This window comes from Grammomys surdaster, unplaced genomic scaffold (genome assembly GCF_004785775.1).
Source record: "Grammomys surdaster isolate TR1022 unplaced genomic scaffold, NIH_TR_1.0 63, whole genome shotgun sequence".
Taxonomy (NCBI): Eukaryota; Metazoa; Chordata; class Mammalia; order Rodentia; family Muridae; genus Grammomys; species Grammomys surdaster.
Window position 1 is genome coordinate 12,855,765 of NW_021604565.1, and position 19,638 is coordinate 12,875,402.

General features: G+C 43.9%; 2 protein-coding genes across 2 annotated transcripts in view; one reads left to right on the forward strand and one right to left on the reverse strand.

The window, feature by feature from the left end:
- Nucleotides 1–10,782, forward strand: part of Vps13b (vacuolar protein sorting 13 homolog B) — a 585,584-nt gene extending 574,802 nt beyond the window's left edge. The window contains exons 58-61 of the mRNA XM_028767027.1: nucleotides 2,912–3,088; nucleotides 5,087–5,189; nucleotides 5,849–6,098; nucleotides 9,405–10,782. Coding sequence (XP_028622860.1) covers nucleotides 2,912–3,088; nucleotides 5,087–5,189; nucleotides 5,849–6,098; nucleotides 9,405–9,650 — 776 coding nt within the window. The 3' untranslated portion in view covers nucleotides 9,651–10,782. The remainder of the gene's footprint in view (nucleotides 1–2,911; nucleotides 3,089–5,086; nucleotides 5,190–5,848; nucleotides 6,099–9,404) is intronic.
- Nucleotides 10,783–11,746: 964 nt separating this feature from the next.
- LOC114620538 (cytochrome c oxidase subunit 6C-2) lies at nucleotides 11,747–19,063 on the reverse strand. Its single transcript, XM_028766667.1, has 4 exons — nucleotides 18,942–19,063; nucleotides 17,955–18,084; nucleotides 15,775–15,903; nucleotides 11,747–11,866 (listed from the first exon to the last, which is right to left on the reverse strand). The coding sequence occupies exons 2-3, from the start codon at nucleotides 18,069–18,071 to the stop codon at nucleotides 15,790–15,792; spliced, it is 231 nt and encodes a 76-aa protein (XP_028622500.1). The 5' UTR covers nucleotides 18,072–18,084; nucleotides 18,942–19,063; the 3' UTR covers nucleotides 11,747–11,866; nucleotides 15,775–15,789.
- Between the last annotated feature and the right edge of the window lie 575 nt (nucleotides 19,064–19,638).

A 19,638-nucleotide genomic window follows, 5' to 3' on the forward strand; every position in this document is an offset into this window, starting at 1 on the left:
CAGGCCTAGCTAAGGCCTAGCTCAGTCCACAGTGGGTGTCCCGCCCTCATGTGCCGCCCTCCCTCCTCCTCCACTCACTTCATCATATTGCAGCGCTCTCCGTGTGGCCGCCCACTCCACAGGCCCATTGCCAACAGACAGATCTTGAGATCAGTTTCCACTACCTAAAGCCTTAAAGCAGAGATATGACAGTAAATAATTTACTAGTTGTGGGACTGGCCTCCTAAAGCCCTGAGAAACTGCCTCCCTCCAGCCAGATCTACAGACTATGGGATTGCTATTCATCTCTTCAGAGCCTCTGTTCTCAATATCATTAGCACAGAGCAGGAGCCCATGGCAACTGATGGTCAGTGAGCTGTCTGCGGGTGGCTGCTGCCATTGCAGTCTGGGGCTGAAGTGGAGGCAAGTTACCTGAGGAATCCTTCTCTAGCTGGCAGGATATAACACTGTGTCCTGGAGTGGGTCTAGGGTTCCCACTTTTCTGGCTGTCCCAGTAGTGTATCTATCAAAGCCACTGCAATCGGAACCTTTAGTGAGTACAAGAAAGCAGAGATCAAGGGAGTTTCACTGAGGTACCTCTTCGCACTTAAGGGGACAGAAGTGAGCACCCCATGTGGATGTCATCATCTATAAAGGGCACATTCCTTACATAGGTGAGGCCTGGAACGTGATAGGGAAATGAGAGAGGATCCTAAATGAGGCAAACACCTCCCCCAACCCAAGTCAGTGGCTATAACTAAAGCCACACTTAGAAAAGCATTTCCAAGCCGGGCAGTGGTGGCGCACGCCTTTAATCCCAGCACTTGGGAGGCAGAGGCAGGTGGATTTCTGAGTTCGAGGCCAGCCTGGTCTACAGAGTGAGTTCCAGGACAGCCAGGGCTACACAGAGAAACCCTGTCTCGAAAAACAAAAAAAAAAGAAAAAGAAAAAAAAAGAAAGAAAAAGAAAAGCATTTCCACCAGAAACATTGGCAACAATTTGCTATACTTCCAATTATTGATCCTAGCTCTTAGGTGGAGACATAAGGACCAGGAAGTCAAAGCTATCCTTGCCTCTGTAGTGACTTAGAAACACTCTACAAACCAGTATGAAAACAAAGACTCCAGGCTCCAAGTCATCATTGCACTGTTCCCCGTCCGCACCCCCACCTTGTTGCCAGGGGCCCTGGTGGTTCAGGTGGAAAGCAGACGAGCCCCTGAGCCTTTAACTGAAGGAATCTTCTCAGCCACTGACAGCAGCAGTTGCCTAAGCTGCAAGAAGTGTGACCTCTGTCCTTAGGAGCCAAGACAAGGCAGCCAGCTGGAAGCTGTAGTCTCCCTCCGTCCATCATTTCTTTAGGCTGGGGTGGTATTACCCTAGGCTGTCGCCTCTGGCAAATCCTTAATCTGTCGGTTCATAAACTTAAATGTCTCTGTTAAAACCCAAAGGGCTGGAACCTGTGAAGAACAGTCCCCTTGGATATAACCTGAAGGAACTAATCTAGTCTTTTGTTTCAGCATATTTTGTTCAATGGAGTATTGCTAGAAATTAGCAGGTCATTAATCAAGACCTGGAAATCTCCTTTTAGCCCCGAGACTTTGAACTGGTGGCATTTGGAGTAATGGGACTTGACAGGCACTAAAATCTCTACCAAGGGGCTGTACGTTTGCATTACCCCTGCCAGGCTCAGGCTGAAAACAAGGAGCTGTCAGGAATGATACACAACATCTCTGCTGAGTTAAGGAGCCCTCTGCTGTATGGTGAAGTCAGGACCCACGAGCCCTTTCCTGACCTTATCATTGACCCTTGAAGTTAGAGAACTGATGAAAATGGGCGGCAGAGGGACGCCTTTCATTGTCACATAAAGCTGTGCAGCAGTCTGTGAGACAAGCAGTGTTTTAGTGGCTATTCTGAAGTCAAGAGTATAGCCAAACCTCAACTGAAGTGAGAAATAAGTATTTTTCAATATTGACAAGGAACCTGTTTGATAAACTGGGTAGGCAAATAAGTCAAACTCCTGGACTCAAATCAAGGCCCAGCCACTCAGTAGTTGTGCAACCTTGGGAAGATCCCCCAACCTCTTGGGATTACTCATAGGGTTATGAGGATTAAATGACCTTACGTGGATGGAGGCCTTTGTACAGTGCTCAGTTCATGAACACTCGATAGGCAAGCCGTAACAAAAATAATCTGCCAACAACTACTTTTATTAAGTAGTAACAGTGATAATATTGAATTATTAGAAAATAATTGTTTTAAGTCGAGAGAAGAGAACCAGGTCAGTGAATAAGAGTGCAGGCTATGGAATCCTGAGGACCTCAGTTTAAATCTCCAGTACCCCTGTATGTAAAACAGTAGGGCATAATGACTAACTGTAACCCAACAAAGGGTAGAGACAAGCAGATTCCGGGCACTCATTGGCCCACCAGCCTAGCCAAAACCATACGCTTCAGAATCTGTGGAACTCCCAGTCTCAAGGAAATAAGGCAGAAAGCACTAGAAGACACCTGACCCCCAAAGGCGCCTTCTCCACACCCCCTGACCCCCACAGACACCTCCTCCACACCCCTGACCCCCACAGGCACCTCCACACCCCCTGACCCCCACAGGAGCCTCCTCCACACCCCAGACTATGCAGGCTCTCTTGACAATGCTTTCTCCTGAAACTGTGCCCTTCTTTCTCCAGAAAAGCACATGGGTAATATTCTGGAATAGTCACAGGCTTCTAGGTCCTAGCTTGTGAACCAAACCTAGTCTGAACATGGTTTATGAGGAACCATCTAGTGTAAATATCCCTCAGCGCACTTATAAGTAAACAAGGCTGTCTAATGAGCACAGAGCGTCATTTTCATCCTAGGGTAAACTGAGCTCCAGACTGAGGTTTACCTAAGTCTTTAAGCTCTGTCCTCACTGAAAGCTTTTGTTATTTCAGGTGCAATTGCTGGTATAGTTGATCAGCCAATGCAGAACTTCCAGAAAACATCTGAGACCCAAGCTTCAGCAGGACATAAGGCCAAAGGTGTCATCTCAGGCGTGGGAAAAGGAATCATGGGGGTATTCACCAAACCCATTGGGGGAGCTGCAGAACTTGTGTCACAGACTGGCTACGGTGAGTAGGTTTAAAAAGCAAACAATCAGGCCGGCTCATTACTGTGCATTCCTACTTGGGTCCTCGGAATCTAACCTTTCACATGAGCATGAGGTGAGACATCACATGAATAAACAATAACTCAACTTTTCTGTATCCCAGTGTTTACTTACAGAGTATGACTACTACCAGTCAGTAACATCGATAAGTCATTTCAGATATTCCATGCCTGTTTTCTACAGTACAATTAATAAATTTTAATAAAAAAGTAACCAGTTAGAAATTTCAAACAGTTTGGCAACAGAGAAAAGGATTACTTTTTTCTGTGACAAATTGTGGCAGACAAAGTGTCCTAAGTCAGAAGGACATCTGTTCCTGTTGCCTGTGGAGAAAAGGAGAAGGCATGCACACTGATCTGTGGGATCAGCTGCATTTCCCAGTTCTGAGTCTCCTGGCCAATGGGAGCGAAGCCACATAGTGGGCAGCTAAAACCCCTTTCCCCAAGCAGATGCTGGAGCTCTGGGGCGTGCTGCAGCGTGTCAGGATATCCCCTAACATACCTGTGTACAATAGGTAGGTAAGTGATGGTGTAAAAGGAAGCCCCTCCCTTGCTTCCTTTCTGCACACCCGGCAGAGCACATTAAAGTACCTTGCAGTAAACATGCGATTACAATTACCTTTCTACTTAAAACTTGATGGTATCCAGGCAACAGGCATTTCAGACCACAGGAAGGGCCACCCACTTGTCAGGCAGCACATTCTCTGCATGGGCCATCTCATTGTAGGCATCCTGCACCTCAGTCCTGACAAGAGCCTAGTCAGGGCACACATCCAGGCATCCTTTGGGAGATCACTGACAGACATGCTTCTGTTTACCTCCCCACTTCCGTCTTATGTGGATGGCAGGCTCAGTCACAGGGAAACTAACAGTGCAAACTGCTGGAACTCAGAGGTGGGAAAGTTAAACTCTCCTTACTTACTAAGAAAGAGTGTTCTTTTTGTTGCAACTCGAATGGAGTAAAACTCTACTTCCTAATTTGCTTGGGTGTCTCCTACCATGTTCCCAGGGCTTAGGAACTCAGCCTTATGGAAGAGAGTCTCAGAGCAGAGCTTCACATGGCCTTTTTGCTTTCCATCACTCTTGTAAAACTTTTATTACCACACTGAAGGTTTTACAAACCACTAACTCTTAGCCTAATGACTATGCCTCGTTTATAAGCATTTACAAGCCCTCAGAAAGCACACATGCTGTACCATCTTTGGTTCTGCAGAGTCTCCTTGGAGGCGTATGTGGCTGCTGCTGGGCGCCCTCACTTGGTACTGGCACCAGAGAAAGCATGTAATAAACCAGAGGTCCCAAGAGCACTCATAAATGTATACAGAATCTTGTTTAACAGCTGGATTAAGTCATTTAAATTTAAATACAATATCTAGGCAAGCTATGTGCCTTTATGTAGCTGGCTTTTTGTTTTGTTTTTTCATATCAGATACAGAAATAATTGTATTAAGCAGCAAAGTCAAGTCATACTTTTAGAACACCTAAGTTTTAAATGACATGTAAGATACTATTCATGACCAGTTCTCTCGGGAGCATTGCTTCCTCTAGCTTAGTGATTCTCAACCTTCTTAACGCTGTGACTCTTTAATACAGTTCCTCCTCTTGTGGTGATCCCAACCATAAATTTATTTTCGTTGCTACTTCATAACTATAATTTTGCTACAGTTATGAGTCCTAAAGTAAGTATCTGTGCTTTCCAGTGGCCTTAGGCAATCTCTGTGAAAGGGTTGTGTGACCCACAGGTTCAGCACCATTGTTCTAAGTGTTAAGTATATCTGAGGAAGATCAGCATAGCTAAGCAGGGGTTTAATGGCTCTCTGTACACTTATGTCCCAAGATGTGGCCTCATTTTTAATCTATAAGGTCTTACGGATAGCAGTAAGATAGCATGGCTATCTTACTCTTTTAGAACTCTTTTCCAAAAAATAAGTAGTCCACCTCTTCTGCTTCTCTCACCACAGGTATTTTACATGGAGCTGGACTTTCTCAGCTTCCCAAACAACGGTGCCAACCAACACATCTATATGCTGACCAGGCTCCAAACAGCCACGTCAAATATGTCTGGTAAAATCCTCGAGCCTCCTGCTCACTTTACAGTCACACTGTTTGCTGACAGGCCCTGGCTTGTTCCCGTGCTAGTGGACAAGTGTCCAGGGAGACCTTGAGAGCTGGTCTTGACACTGGTGTCTTGAGCAGTTCCAGGAAAAGGCTGGAACCTGGATAGAGAACTCTGCTCTATGGTCTCGTTGTGGTAGAAGCACTTATGAGGCTAAGGCAGGGTTATCAGTTCAAGGCCAGCTTGGGCAACAAAGGAAGACCAAACGAAATCATCTCCTCTACGTGGTCTTAAGGGTACACATGGTAAAATCTGGGCCTGCAACAAGGATCAAGATCCCCTGTGGAACCAGACTTCTAATTGGGGGTGTCATTTCTCATGGAAAGAATATAGAATATAGGAAATCTCTCCAGAAGCAAGAATCAACTTGACCAGAATCAACTTGAAAATTGGCAATATTTTTATTTTTAGCCAGCTATAGCAAATACAGAAATACTGTAATTAAGCTAAAGTTAACAGTCCACTTTGCCCTTGGGGAATGGTTGGGTTTTTGGTTTTGTTTGTTGCTGGGGGAAGGGAAGCATATGCCAGTCATTGATAAACAGTGAAAGTTGTTGTGACTGTCTTTCTGGCTTGCCCTTGACCTCAATTTCTTCCTTTTAAACAGGAAAATGCTTCAGTCTTTGGGCAGACCAGAAGTCCACATGGCCTTGGATGTGGTTCTGGTGAGGGGCTCAGGCCAGGAGCACGAAGGGTGCTTGGTGCTGACATCAGAAGTGCTCTTTGTCGTGAGCATCAGTGAGGACACACAGCAACAAGCCTTCCCCATCACAGAGATCGATTGTGCACAGGACACCAAGCAAAACAACCTGCTCACTGTGCAGCTCAAGCAACCAAGAGTAGCCTGTGATGTGGAGGTACAGTTCCACAAACAGGGTGACTGGGGATAGCTTTCAGGAAGTTGAGACGTAGCCTCATCACTGGTGCTTAGACAGCTAGGAGACCAGGAGAGACGGGAAGGAGCTGAGGCAGACTAGAAGGGACTAGAAAGGTCCCACCCACCTGTACATTTGAACCCTTTAGAGAAAGTAGATTGTCATAGGAACTCGCAGCCTCAGGCTGAGAGCTTCTGTGTGAAACAGGACTCAGTGTCAAGGGACTGAGGAACTAGGAATAAGATGTGAGTGGTACAGCAGACGAAGAGTAGGTGTTCCCACATCCGCAGTCCACGTTGGGGCCTTTGGACTGCAACACGGGTGGCCACAAGTGTTAGGGTAGAGAAGGCTGCTGAAGCTGAGGGATGCAAGGGCAGGAGGCCGAATGCTTGCAGACTGATGGAACAGAGATGGGGGGCTTTGCTCGTTTCCCCTTCCCTGATCCTTTTCCTAGACCAACCCACAAGTCAGTAAATGTCAGTGACTATGTCTTTCCTGCCTGCTTTACATTCAGCAACCATTTTCCTTTTCCCACAAGGGGATGACACATGACCCTGTCCTATAAATAGGGGTGCTTCCTGAGGACAGCTTAGGTTTGAGGGACAGCACCCTAAATGTGCTAGCTAGTGGCTCCTGGCAATATTTACATAGAACAGATGCTCAGGAGTCAGAAGTGAGCCCAGACCAAAGAGGCCCTGGTCTCCCAGCCAGTCCACCCTATAATAAGCAGATGCACCCACTGGGAAACTGCTCTCTTCCTGCGTACCTCTCTGGTGATGGCCTGAGCCACACACCCCAAGTACTGATTTCAAAGATTCTTTAAAAAGTGTTTTTCCATAAGATGGAGGTAGTCCTTACTGAGAATTGAAGGATGACAACCAAGATTACAAAACTACCCCCCTACCTAGCCCCCCAGGACCTGTCCAATTCCTTCTTTCATGATATTTTTCCTGATATGGGATCCTGTCTCCCTCACACTATTTGGGCAGAATTATCTGAGCAGATGGAAAGCAGCCAACCACAACATCTCCTAAGATCTCTCTTGTTTCTTGGACCATAATCAGTCAGGCTTTAAGCTGGGATTTGGCACCAATACTACACTGCTGCTTTCAGATGATGACTTTCTGGGAATAAACAGGGGTCAGATGTCCAGGCTGACTTTATTAGCTCTGCCAGAAATCTTCTGATCCAGTTGACAATAAAGCAGCAGTGATTTGGCTACAGGATTTGGCAAAGGACAATGGCATTGTCTTCAAGTTCTTAGTCCTAGACAAACCTCCAAGCCCCAAGAAATATCTGTGACCAGTTATTTTTTTTCCATAGTTGGCACAGACACACTTCAAATCTTCAGCTATGAAATTCATTCATCTTTTACTGTGTCTAATTCTCATCCTCATTTGTATCTCTATTTGAAGGTAGCAGGGGAATGGAACTGAGGCCTGTTGTTTTTATGATAGTACAGGTCTATAGAAGCTGAAGGTTGAGGCTAAGAAAAGATGGAAGTATCAAAACCTGCTGATGTCCAGGGATGAAGGAGTGGTTGTTCTGGAGGCAGATACTCAGAGCAGTCCCTCAAGACAGCCACGAACAAGCACCAGGCTCACACCTCTGTCTTGTGCAGAGTTACTGCCCAGCGCATCAAGCTCCACGCTGCACTCAGTATTGCTCTGTTGCATTCTTACCTTCAGTTCACAACCACTCCCTTCTAACCTCCCCCAGTGAAGAAAACTGAAACTGCAGGCTGGGATGCAGTGTACCCTCAGGAGACAAGAACTAGTGGAGGCATGATCTGACTGCTTTCTCCACTTGTCCTGCTCAAATCAGAACCTAACACAATCCAGATCCAAAGCCTGGTCAGGAAGGTTTCTCCTGGGAAAACCAAGTGCAGTATTTCAAGCTCTGAAACATGCCCTTTCACCTTAGAGGCTAGAAACAGAACTCCTTTGAATTTTGGAAGGAATTAATTTGTAAATGACATCATTGAGCATATTCAAATATGGCAGGTTTTGAATTTTTTTTCAAATCAGTATTGCTTTTCTTGGTTAAATGCAGTCATTTTTTAGGGATAATTGTTTAATATGCCTGGCACATTATTAAAATCCCCTATGAGAGGCTCAAAATGAGTCAGGAGGTCAATTTATTCCTTGGCCAGGTTCCTTTCACAACACAGGCTTTCCTGTGCTGCTGTTCAGGAGGAGCAATTAAGCCTTGTTGTATATTCAAAGTTCTCCAGCTGAATTCTGGCCCCATCAAATGATATCATCAGCACTCGGGCCTGCGCCTGGTGGTGCACAGCTTTCATCTGCAGTGACTCTTAGAGGTTTCCTTCTCTTTCTCAAGCTGAAAACCGTGAGAGCCAAACTATAACACAAGCCTTAACTTACTCCTCTGGCAGGACCTTTCACTGTCTTCTGTGGCCTTTTACAACTTTTTATACTTCTAGCTACATTTTTTTCTGGGCCCTGTTTAAATTCTTTACGACAACTGAGATCTAAAACACCCGTTAAAATGTTTATAATTCTTCCAGAAACACACACACACACAGTCAGTGGCTACTAAATTCTGCAGACCCTTGCCCAACTGCAAATTCTCCAGAGCTTGATCTGCACACTTGATCTTCAGGGTGGGAAGAATTTATAGTCCTGTAAGTGCCTTTGATGGGTGCTTCCTCAGACAGTCTCTGTAAGAACTTAGGTAGTATATCTATCTCGGTTTCTTGCTCCACTGAAGATGAGCCAGACTTTTATGAACTATAAATGTAGTTTGCATCCTCCCCTTGCCATAAAAATTTCCCCGCCCTCTGCCCAGTTTTTCTGTTTTTTTCTGGCTTTAAATCCTAGCATTTATAAAAACAGAAAATGTTACAGTTCAATAAGATGGGGGTTTTGTTTTTTTAAAATGTTCTACCCAAAGCCACTGGTTTGTATGATGTCCCCTTCTCTGCCTTCTGTCAAGTGCTGAGGTAGGTTCTGGGAGCCTGGGCAACTTTGTATTTTGGGATGCTGAGTCGGCACTGACTACATTTAAGCTGGGGGCTATTCTTCTCCTTTGTTCCTAGGCTGCCTGGTAAAAGGCAATGACTGACAATGTATCAAGAATATTACCAAATCATTAACTTTAAACATGGGGATTTTATGCATTCAAGGGAGGTTGTGTGCTAAAAGTGCACTGGCATCACTTTATCTCACAAGTGCTGACTTAGACAGAACGGCATCGAGTAGATGGCCTAGGAGACGCAGTGTCCTAACTCAGTGTAACTAACTCAGGTCCTTTGTTTCTGGAACCCAGATTGATGGTGCCCGGGAGAGACTGTCAGAGCAACAGTTTAACAGGCTCGTGGACTACATTGCAAAAACATCGCGTCACCTGGCCCCCAGCTGCTCGTCTATGCAAACGTGTTCTGTGGTCGCTGTGGAGCCCCCTCCTGCCACTGTTAAGACATACCATTATTTGGTTGACCCACATTTTGCTCAGGTCTTCATTAGTAAATTTACCATGGTAAAGAACAAAGCCCTGAGGAAAGGCTTCCCCTGAGTCCCCTTTAAGGTAGGAAGATGCTTGATTTCTGCTGTGCAACAGAGTTCTAACATTCAACATGGACACAAGGCCAGCACTTCTTTAGTTACAGGCATACTAATTTTATAGGGATTTACATCTTACCTTCTCCCCCAAAAAACAAAAATTCCAAATGGGAGAAGAGCAAAGATCAGGAAACCCTATAAATGTTGTATTCTTTCCATACACAGAAAACCTTTTTTCTCTGTACCACATGCAGTTTTCACTGGAATTTTAATCTATTAATGATCTGCTATATAGTGAAATGTGGACAGGCCCTAGAAAACAAGAAATAAAACTCCACCACCTCTGTACCACTTAGAACTTTGCTGTTTCACTTGAATTTTTCACTTAACAATACCATTCTTTTAGCTTTTTTTTTTTTTTTAATGTATATTCCCCTCAGTCTGTGTTCTACTGATTTCTAGTAAGACAGACTTAACTGCTCAGGTATATTTTGGAAAGCTGGTGTTTTACTAAGCTAAAAAATAACATTTTGTGTCCACCAACAAGAACAAGACATTTTGTTTATAAGTTTGCTTAGGGTTGACTTAAAGACGCCAACCTTAAGGCTGGCAGTGATTTCAGCCCAGATAGCTGCTCTGCTGAACTGATTGATAAAGCACGGAGATGATATCCCTAGTGTCTGTCTGCTCGGTATCATTTAACATCTGAGGAGGGCTGTGATGCAAGACCGGAAGTCACAGCTATCTTCAGATGTTACTGAATCTCACTGTCTCATTACCCACTGATGGCATTCATGCACCGGCCTGCAGTTTGTTCCCTTCAACTGAAATGTGACAGTAAGACAGTGCCACTGATTTCAAAGGCCACCGACCTGTAACTCTCAGTCTGCTGGGCACACATCCCTACTACAACAGCACCAGTCCTGGAACACAGGCTCTTAGTGGACAATTCAAACCAAATAGGAAAGTCAACTCTCCAATTTGTCTTTACACATTTGGTTGGTGAAGGAACATTTGTGTCAACCTTAATAATTATTTTTAAGAATGTAAATATGTACTGATTCTTGTATGGCTTATGGTAATTTTACAAATTGCTAGAAATTATTATATAAATAATAAAAGCTATTCCTGAATTACTGACCATGGATAATTGTATGCTGTGAGTTTTTTTGTTTTGTTTGGGTTTTTTGGTTTTTTGAGACAGGGTTTCTCTGTGTAGTCCTGGCTGTCCTGGAACTCACTCTGTAGACCAGGCTGGCCTCAAACTCAGAAATCCGCCTGTCTCTGCCTCCCAAGCGCTGGGATTAAAGGCGTGTGCCACCACTGCCCGGTGTGCTGTGAGTTTTTACTATGCAGGTTTCACTGACAGCCCATTTTAATAGAGCTCACTCATGGAGTCTTTCTTACACAAGTTAAACAGTAAGAACAACTACTGATCAAACTTGCTTTTCAATCTGTTCACTGGATACAGCAGTCCTAGAGCTCTTAGCCAAGCTGCACACAGCCCTGGTTTCAATGCCTGTATTGCCACAAAATCTAAAGGACAGGTAGGTTCTAAACTACTTGTGAAAAATCAAAAGTGACTATCCAGACATTCCTCAATACTAGTTATCTTTTTAGATTAGACACACATTCCCATTCATCATACATATTGTTGGCTCATTAATAAAAGTAATTTTTCTAACAGTAAGCCAATTAACTCTTCTTTCTGGTGACAGCAGCAATACTAAAGACTGGCAGTGAAATCCAAGGACAGATTTTCTTTAAATAAAGGTATCTCTTGGGCTGGAATGACAGCTCAGCCCTTAAAGGCTTGGCTCACAACCAAAAATAAAGAGTTAGCATCTCACCATGTATTCCAGGCTGCCTTGGAACTCACTCTGCTGGCCTCCAACTCAAGGTTCAGTGACACGTCTACCTCTGCCTTCTGCAGAGACTGATCTCACTGATAGGATTGGAACACCAAAGACTAGAAGTACAGTGTTCAGGACACCAAAGCCAGGACCAGGAAATTGCAGGAGTTGTCTTTATAATATTTTTAACTAGTGTTATAAGAATAGGCATCAGATTTTAAAGGCCCTGAATTATCAGTAATAACCAAGCAAAGACTTACTGTCCATATAATTATTGTTTATTGAGGGAAACTACTCCTTAGCCCACATATTCATGTCTCATAGTTCAGGTGCACAGGTCAGCAATGAACTTCTATGGAGCGCAATCCAAAGAATTCTACGGAGAGAAACACAATGGCTATGTTAATTAATGGTGAACAGTCTTTATGACTACCATCCATAAAGTCTAGTTCTAGCTGCCTAGTACTTATCCCTAACCACCCTGCCTGGCTTCCATTCTAGGCAGATCGTACCTTAGCCTTATTTCTTGCTTTTTTATTTCCACAGCATTCTTGTTCCTCTGGCATCTGCATGTTGTTAACACTTTTGTGTCTCGTGGTATCAGTGCTAAAAGATCCTAACAGTACAGGATATATGATACAGATCATTCTTACTAATTTTCCATCCAAAGGGAAAGAAACTTGTTGGGTTTTTCTTGTTTTGTTTTTTACTATAATGATAAATCAGCAGTAAATACTCTGGAGACTTATTCAACAACCACAGGTGCATGCATTAAGAATGGCCCCAAAAGGCTTGCCAGGGAGCAGCACTACCTGAGAGGAATTAGGTGTGGCCTTCTGGGAGGAAGTGTCACTGTCTCTCTTGCTCTCTTTCTCTCCCCCCCTCCCTCTCTCTCTCCCTCCCTCCTTCCTTCCCTTTCTCTTTCTCCCTTCCCCCTCCCTCCCTTCTCTTTCTCCTGCCTGTGAATCTGGATGTAGAACTCTCAGCTCCTTCTCCAGCACTGTGTCTGCCTGTATGGTACCATGCTGATAACTAAGTCTCTTGGAAACTGTAAGCAAGCACTAATCAAATGCTTTCTTTTGTGAGCTGCTGTGGTCATGGTGTCTATGCATTCTGGATAACTAGAAATACAACATTGTAGAATCAAATCTATTAGGCAAAAAATAATTACCTTGAAAATATCTAAGTATAACAAGCCTTTCCCCCACCTCAGATCTTGGAAGAGGAACATATTTTAGTAGAGTTGAAATACTCATTAAAGAACAGTATATATTATCCATATCACATCAAACTCATTTTACAGATCACAAATCCAAACTAAAGGGCAGAATTTAGCCTTTTACCCATCTGTTAAGCTTGAATGAAACTAAATACAAGCATGTGATTTGAAAGTGAGCAGTAGTAGTAACAATGCTGGCTTTTCTGGGTTAGTCTGTTGGAAGCACTGCCTTTAAAATGTGCTCTTTTGAGAAAGTCACTTAGTCATTAACATTATCAGAGTAATGTTTCCAAATGTCAATCTAGCAATAGATAGTTCTAAATAATTTTGAATAACCGTATGTCAACAAGACAGCATACCCACAAACTCTTAAGACATTCCAGCCTCACCCCAAACTTCATCTGAATAAACAGTATTAGAACCAAAATAACTGTGTGACAGCAGCACCCCCAGCTACACTACAGAACACCTAGCCAGTAATAAACCATACAAAACAGTACAGCATTCAGCAACAGTTTGCTTGCATTTGCAGTGCAGTGGGTGCAATATCACCCAGAAGGATTACTCATTTTTTGGGTCCTCCCTCTCTCTAACGGTAAAGAGTGTGATTTGTTGGTAAAACCCTACTTGTATGGTGATTGACTGTCCAAAGGTATAGTTTTGTCTTGCCTGACTTGCTGATAGCAACGGTGCTATAGTTCTTGACTCAGGGTGGAAACAAGGGAAAGCAATGGTGGATGCTGTGACCTCTAGGTAGCCAATGGGCAGAAATTTGGGGCAGAAGAGTATACTAGAACAGCTAAGGCTCCAAGGGTTAACAAGAATGAAACTCAAAGTTAAGGAAAGCAGCTATCTTCACAGGTAAGCTAGAACCACGCACACACACAGGCAGACACAGGAGCCTGAGCATCTAGGCTACTACTATGCTGATTGAGGAAGGTCTCCCTTCACAAGCCTGCCTAGAAACAATGGGAGAGACTGGTTTATTCTAAATGCCAAAATTTAACAAAAAGATCACAAGGCAAATCAACAGGGAAGCATAGCCTGTTTCAAACACCAAAATGGATCTCCATAAACAAACAACACACACAAAAGAATCTGAACTTTGGCTTTTCTTGAAAATCCTTAAAAGTAACTATCTTAAATATGTTCAATAAGCAAAAAATATGAACAGTCAAATAAAAAACTCAGAAAGGTAATATACTAATTGTATTGTAGTTGACAGAATCACTAAAGTTTCAAAGGCATACTTCAGTTGGCTGAGGATACAACCAGCAACTGCTGAAGACCCAACATTTGAGATTACCAAGTCTGGTACAAAAGTAGAATACAAAGTAAAAAGAACAAACGAGTTTATAAAATACCAAGTGGGCCCACACATATATTATGGATCACAAAAAAGAGAAAGGGAAGAAACTTGAAGAAAGAAATTAGAGACTACACCAATACTGTCTTCAAGCTGTCAAAACCAAAGGCAATAAATAGAAAATCCTGAAAGTGAAAATAAAGATGTCAAAGTCGCTCCACATGTACAGGGACCGACACTAAGGTTATCAACAGACTTCTCAGCAGAAACAACAGACAACTAGAGGCTTTATTTAAGGTTATGTCAGCATTGTGTAATTCCATCACTAAAGAGGCAGGTAGGAAGAGCAAGGTTGAGTTCAAAGCCAGAACAGACTACAAAGTGAGAAAAAAAAAAAATCCCAGTAAAGAAAGTTCTTTCTGTCAAAGCCAGGTGGTGTCCCAGCACTTGGGAGGCAGAGACAGGCGGATTTCTAAGTCCGAGAGTTCAAGGCTAGCCTGGTCTACAGAGTGAGTTCCAGGACAGCCAGGGCTACACAGAGAAACCCTGTCTAGAAAGAAAAAAAAAAAAGAAAGAAAAAGAAAATTCTGTCAAGTCAGAGTATTGTGTCTTACCAAAATGGTCCTCAAAAGAAGCAAGAAATTTCTCACTAAGCAAAAACTGAAAATCACTGCCAGGAGACCTGCAGTTTTAAAATTGAAATGAAAGGGGGCCTAGACATTAACTTCAAGCTACACAAAGACATAAAATACTTTGTGATACTGTAATTCTGGTTGGTTTTTTGTTGTTGTTGTTGTTTTGGTTTTTGTTTTGTTTTGTTTTTTTTTTTTTTTTGGTTTTTCGAGACAGGGTTACTCCGTATAGCCCTGGCTGTCCTGGAACTCACTCTGTAGACCAGGCTGGCCTGGAACTCAGAAATCTGCCTGCCTCTGCCTCAGAAGTGCTGGGATTAAAGGTGCGCCACCATAGCCCAGCGTAATTCTGGTTTTTAACTCCCACTTTAAATCTTTTTATAGAGCTGGAGAGATGGTTCAGTGGTTAAGAGCACTGACTGCTCTGCCAGAGGTCCTGAGTTCAATTCCCAGCAACCACATGGTGGCTCACAACCATCTGTAATGTGATTCGATGCACTCTTCTAGTATGTGTCTGAAGACAGCTGCAGTGTACTCATATAAATAAAAAAATAAATAAATCTTTCCCAGGCAGTTGTGGTACACGCCTTTAATCCCAGCACTTGGGAGGCAGAGGCGGGTAGATTTCTGAGTTCCAGGCCAGGCTGGTCTACAGAGTGAGTTCCAGGACAGCCAGGGCTACACAGAGAAACCCTGTCTCGAAAAAAACAAAAAACAAAAACAAAAACAAAAAAAAAAAAAGAAGAAGAAGGTAATTACTGACAACATGCAAAACACTACACTAACTGAAATAAGCCAGTCACAAACTGACTCGATGGGTAAAGCACTCACTGCCTTAATCTGCCAACCCAAGTTTGTCTCCTGGAACCCACATAATGGAAAGAAAGCAACTCCAAAGTTGTTCTCTGGCATGCATTCCATGCACAAAACTCCCATAGAGTAAGAAAAAGAGGAAGAAGAAAGGCAAATAATGTGGTCCAATTCTTAAAAAGTACTAATTGTCAGTCTGGTAGAAGAGCATGAGGGCTCTTTCCTAGACAGTAGCAGTCTGAGAGCTGTACAGTTAAAATGATTTGTACTTCACTAGTTAAAAATTTCTTAGATATAACTTCAAGTGACTGTATTACCTTTGCATTCTGTAATCACTTCGCACTCTGAAAGATACCAGCCTTCCTCATCTCTTCAAAGTCTTTCATGGAATCATAGTTTCTATAGAAATCTGCATACGCCTGCTTTCTTGGTTCAGCCACGCCAAACTAAAAGGTAACAACAACATAGCCAGTTACAGAACTTACCTCTCACATTATCAGAAATACTAAGAACATCCTTGTGCTCAGTCTGTACTGAACCGTCGATTTCCTAGACAGGAAGGGGTGACACCATGAAAGGAAGAGTCTTGTGGCAATTCTACAGCAAGAAGCTTCCTACTTCCCTAGGGACAGATTCCTCCTATTCTGGGATAGGGTTGTACATCCACATTTGTATGTGTGTTTGGTAGGAAGAGTGTGACGCTAAAGATAGTACAAAATAAGCCGGGCGGTGGTGGCTCACGCCTTTAATCCCAGCACTTGGGAGGCAGAGGCAGGCGGATTTCTGAGTTCGAGGCCAGCCTGGTCTACAGAGTGAGTTCCAGGACAGCCAGGGCTACACAGAGAAACCCTGTCTCGAAAAAACAAAAAACAAACAAACAAACAAAAAAAACCAAGAGAACAAGAGAGAGGTTCCTCAGTGCCACTCTCTAAAGTCTACTGAAGCCCTCACTATATGTAATAGTTAAGTTAGTATCTACACGACAGGGCTAAAGGATGTTCAGACAGCTAGAGATTTATGAAGCTGGTTCTGGAGGAGAGCTGACTAGCAGTGATTCACTTCACAGTGTAAACAGTCTCCCAATGCACAAAAGGCCCAAATAAACAAAAGCAAATTTCCACTCTTCCTGAGCTAGGGACACCATCTTCTTTCCCCCACAGACAGACTTCCAACTCTGGGACTTGTACCAGGATACTGGTATAAGCTGTTAAAACTGCTAACACTTTTCCCCCAAGTCTCTTGTATTGGGTAATATACCAACATTCCTTTGGTGCTCAGAGCTCCAGACAGACTTAGAATTATAATAACGTCAAGTTGTCACCTTTACCTGGGAAGAGGGAACCTGTAGGCATGTCTGTAGTGAACTTTTAATTGCTAACTGGTGAAGCAGGACCCAGCCAACTAAGGGCAAGTGCCATCCCTTGGCAGGTAGTCTTAGGTTATACAAGACAGCTGAAGGAAGCAAGCTAGTAAGCACCACTCCTCCTTGACTTCACTGTGGACTGTAACATGCAAGCTAAATACACCCTTTCTTCCTCAAGATGATTTATCAGTTTTTATCAATCACAGCAACAGAAAGGGAACTGGAACAGGTCTAAAAATGTTAAATGGTTTGTGGTGGGCCTTTTCAGCCCAATAAACTCACAAGATTCGATAAATCATGGTGTCTTTCAATATCCTCAACTGTCATGCTAAAGTGTACATGCAAATATATCATGCTGGGTTTGTTTCTCTGGAATACCATAATACACTAGGCAAACCAACCATGATTTGTTAGAACAAGTATTTTTCATTAACATAGTTGGAGAGCCAGAAACGTATTAGTGATCACAATACATGGAAACAGCATAATTTTATGACCTCATCTAAATTAGTCTATATTATATTTTAAATGGGAAAGTCTTAAGGCTAAACTTTAAGGACCAGCAAGATGGCTCAGTGGAAAGGTCACCAAGCTTGGTGGGTCCCTGGGACTTTACACGGTGAAGAAAATCAACTCCTACAAGTCTTAAAAGCTCAAAATGACATTGGCCCTAACTTTATAGGAGGAGATTCATCCAGAAGGCCACATGAGGAAAAAGAGAAAAGATTCAGAAAGTATTAACCCTGATCTTAAAAACTCGGAGTATGGTGGTGCACACGTTTTGATGCCGGCATTCATGGGGTAGAGGCAGGCAAATCACATGAGCTCCATGCCAGCCTTGTCTAGCCAGGGCTATATATTAAGACCTCATCTCAAAAACAAAACAACCCTGTCAGAAAGCAAATTTCTGTGTTTAAAGCACTTAGTCTGGTTCTTTGATATAGCAAATAAAGCTTCATTTGAAGATAGGGTCAACTACATGGGTTCCTGTCACGTTGAAACCTATGGAGAGTTTAAGAGGGGAATATCTGGAAGGTTAAGAGCTTCTTCTATAAAATCTCTTAACTAGGTTTAGAAGATAGATGTTTTAAACGAACAGCTTGTGACCTAAAGCACAAATAAGCAAGCACATACCTTATAGGCAGCAGCAACTCCCAGGGCCACAGTGAATGCGCCAACAATATGAACCCGCAGACGCTTGGCCAGAAGACCACGCATCTGTGGTTTCGGCAACAGCGAACCGGAACTCATGGTAGTCAATGTCCTTTACAAGTAAAACAAAAAGTGTAAAACAAAACAAAAAGCAAACAAACAAACAAAAAACCCACACCTTAGAACACGGTAAGTGATTGAACTCTACATGCACACACAAGGTTATTTTAGTACCTACAACCATGGCCTGACTCCTGCAAGGTTTCAGTGATTTAGACAATTTCATCTTTGCCTGCTCCTTTCCTATGCTGTTCCACCACCCGCAACAAGGCTGTAACCGGCACAACCAGCAACCGATGAGCAAGGAACTATGACAGAAGTGTCTTCCATCCACAGAAAGGCAGATGCGACCTAGCTGTTGCCTTTTCAGAATTTACCCTTACGAAGAAAAGCCTTTGACGAGATCTCAGGTCACTGAGGCTGGGACTCGGGCCCAGCAAGAGCCCCGAGAGCCGATGGAGCAGGCGCCACACGGTCAGGGACCCTCCAGCTTCCCAGCTCTACTCCCACACCAGGCCGACCACCGGGGTCCCTCGGTGTCTGCGTCCCCTCCAAGGTCGCACCCCTTATGTAGGTCCCACAGGTCAAACGACCCAACCAAGGTCACCCTGGCCGCGGCAAAATACAAGAGGAAACGGGCCAGGCCGTCCACCAGCGAGGCGGAGGCTCCGCAGATCCTCCAAGGCCCGGACAGCGCACGCGAGTAGACGGCGGGGCCGCCCAAGCTCACAGGCCCGCCAGGTCCGTAGCCTTCTGAGGACGCGGCGGGGACAAGCGCGGCCACGAGAAAGGTAGCCCCGCGGCTCCACTGGGCTGGGACGTGCAACCCATCCTAGTTCACCACCCCACGAGAAGCGGAAAACCGCAGTTGTCGATCCCCAGGCTCGCCTCTCGCTCCACCATTCTCACCTCTACACCAACGTCCTTCCCGGTTCTCTGAGAAACGGAGAGCCTTCCAACAGCACGCATGCGCAGGAGTATATGGAGGACCCGGCGACGGTGGCCTAAGGAGTTCAAAAGTATACAAACGCGCATCCAGTTGATCAATGCTGAAGAAACCTGTATCAACTGTACCATGCTTTTCTTCTAAGAGGGACCTTGAAAACGGCCCTGACTACCTACAAGGTTTCTTTAGTAAATTGCAAATATTAATCTTGCCCAGTGTTGTGAATTTATTACGAAATGCATATATATTTCACATGTGGGGAAAATAATATAAATGCACTACATCATCTTGTTGAATGAAAAAATGGGCGCAGTAAAAAAGCCAAATTAGCCTCTGCGTGGGTGAAAAGGGAAAAGTTGTATTCCAATGTGCCAAGGCTGTCTACCGGGAGAGCAGAGAGAAGCGATGTAGGGGGTTCGTGATGAGGACGGTTAGCCTGGGTTAAATGAATGAGCTGGACTTGGTAGAAAGGCAGCCTATGAGTGAGAGTGGGGAGAACCTAGAGGCTGGCAGTGACCTTGACAGACACCACAGCAATAAGTTAATGAAAGAGCTACACTTCTCTTTGCCAGAGAGGAGAACAATTCCTTTAATCAAGCAGGAATTTTCTTTACGCCTCTGAGGGCTTTTTTCTAAATAAGAAAAGGCAACCTTGAGAAA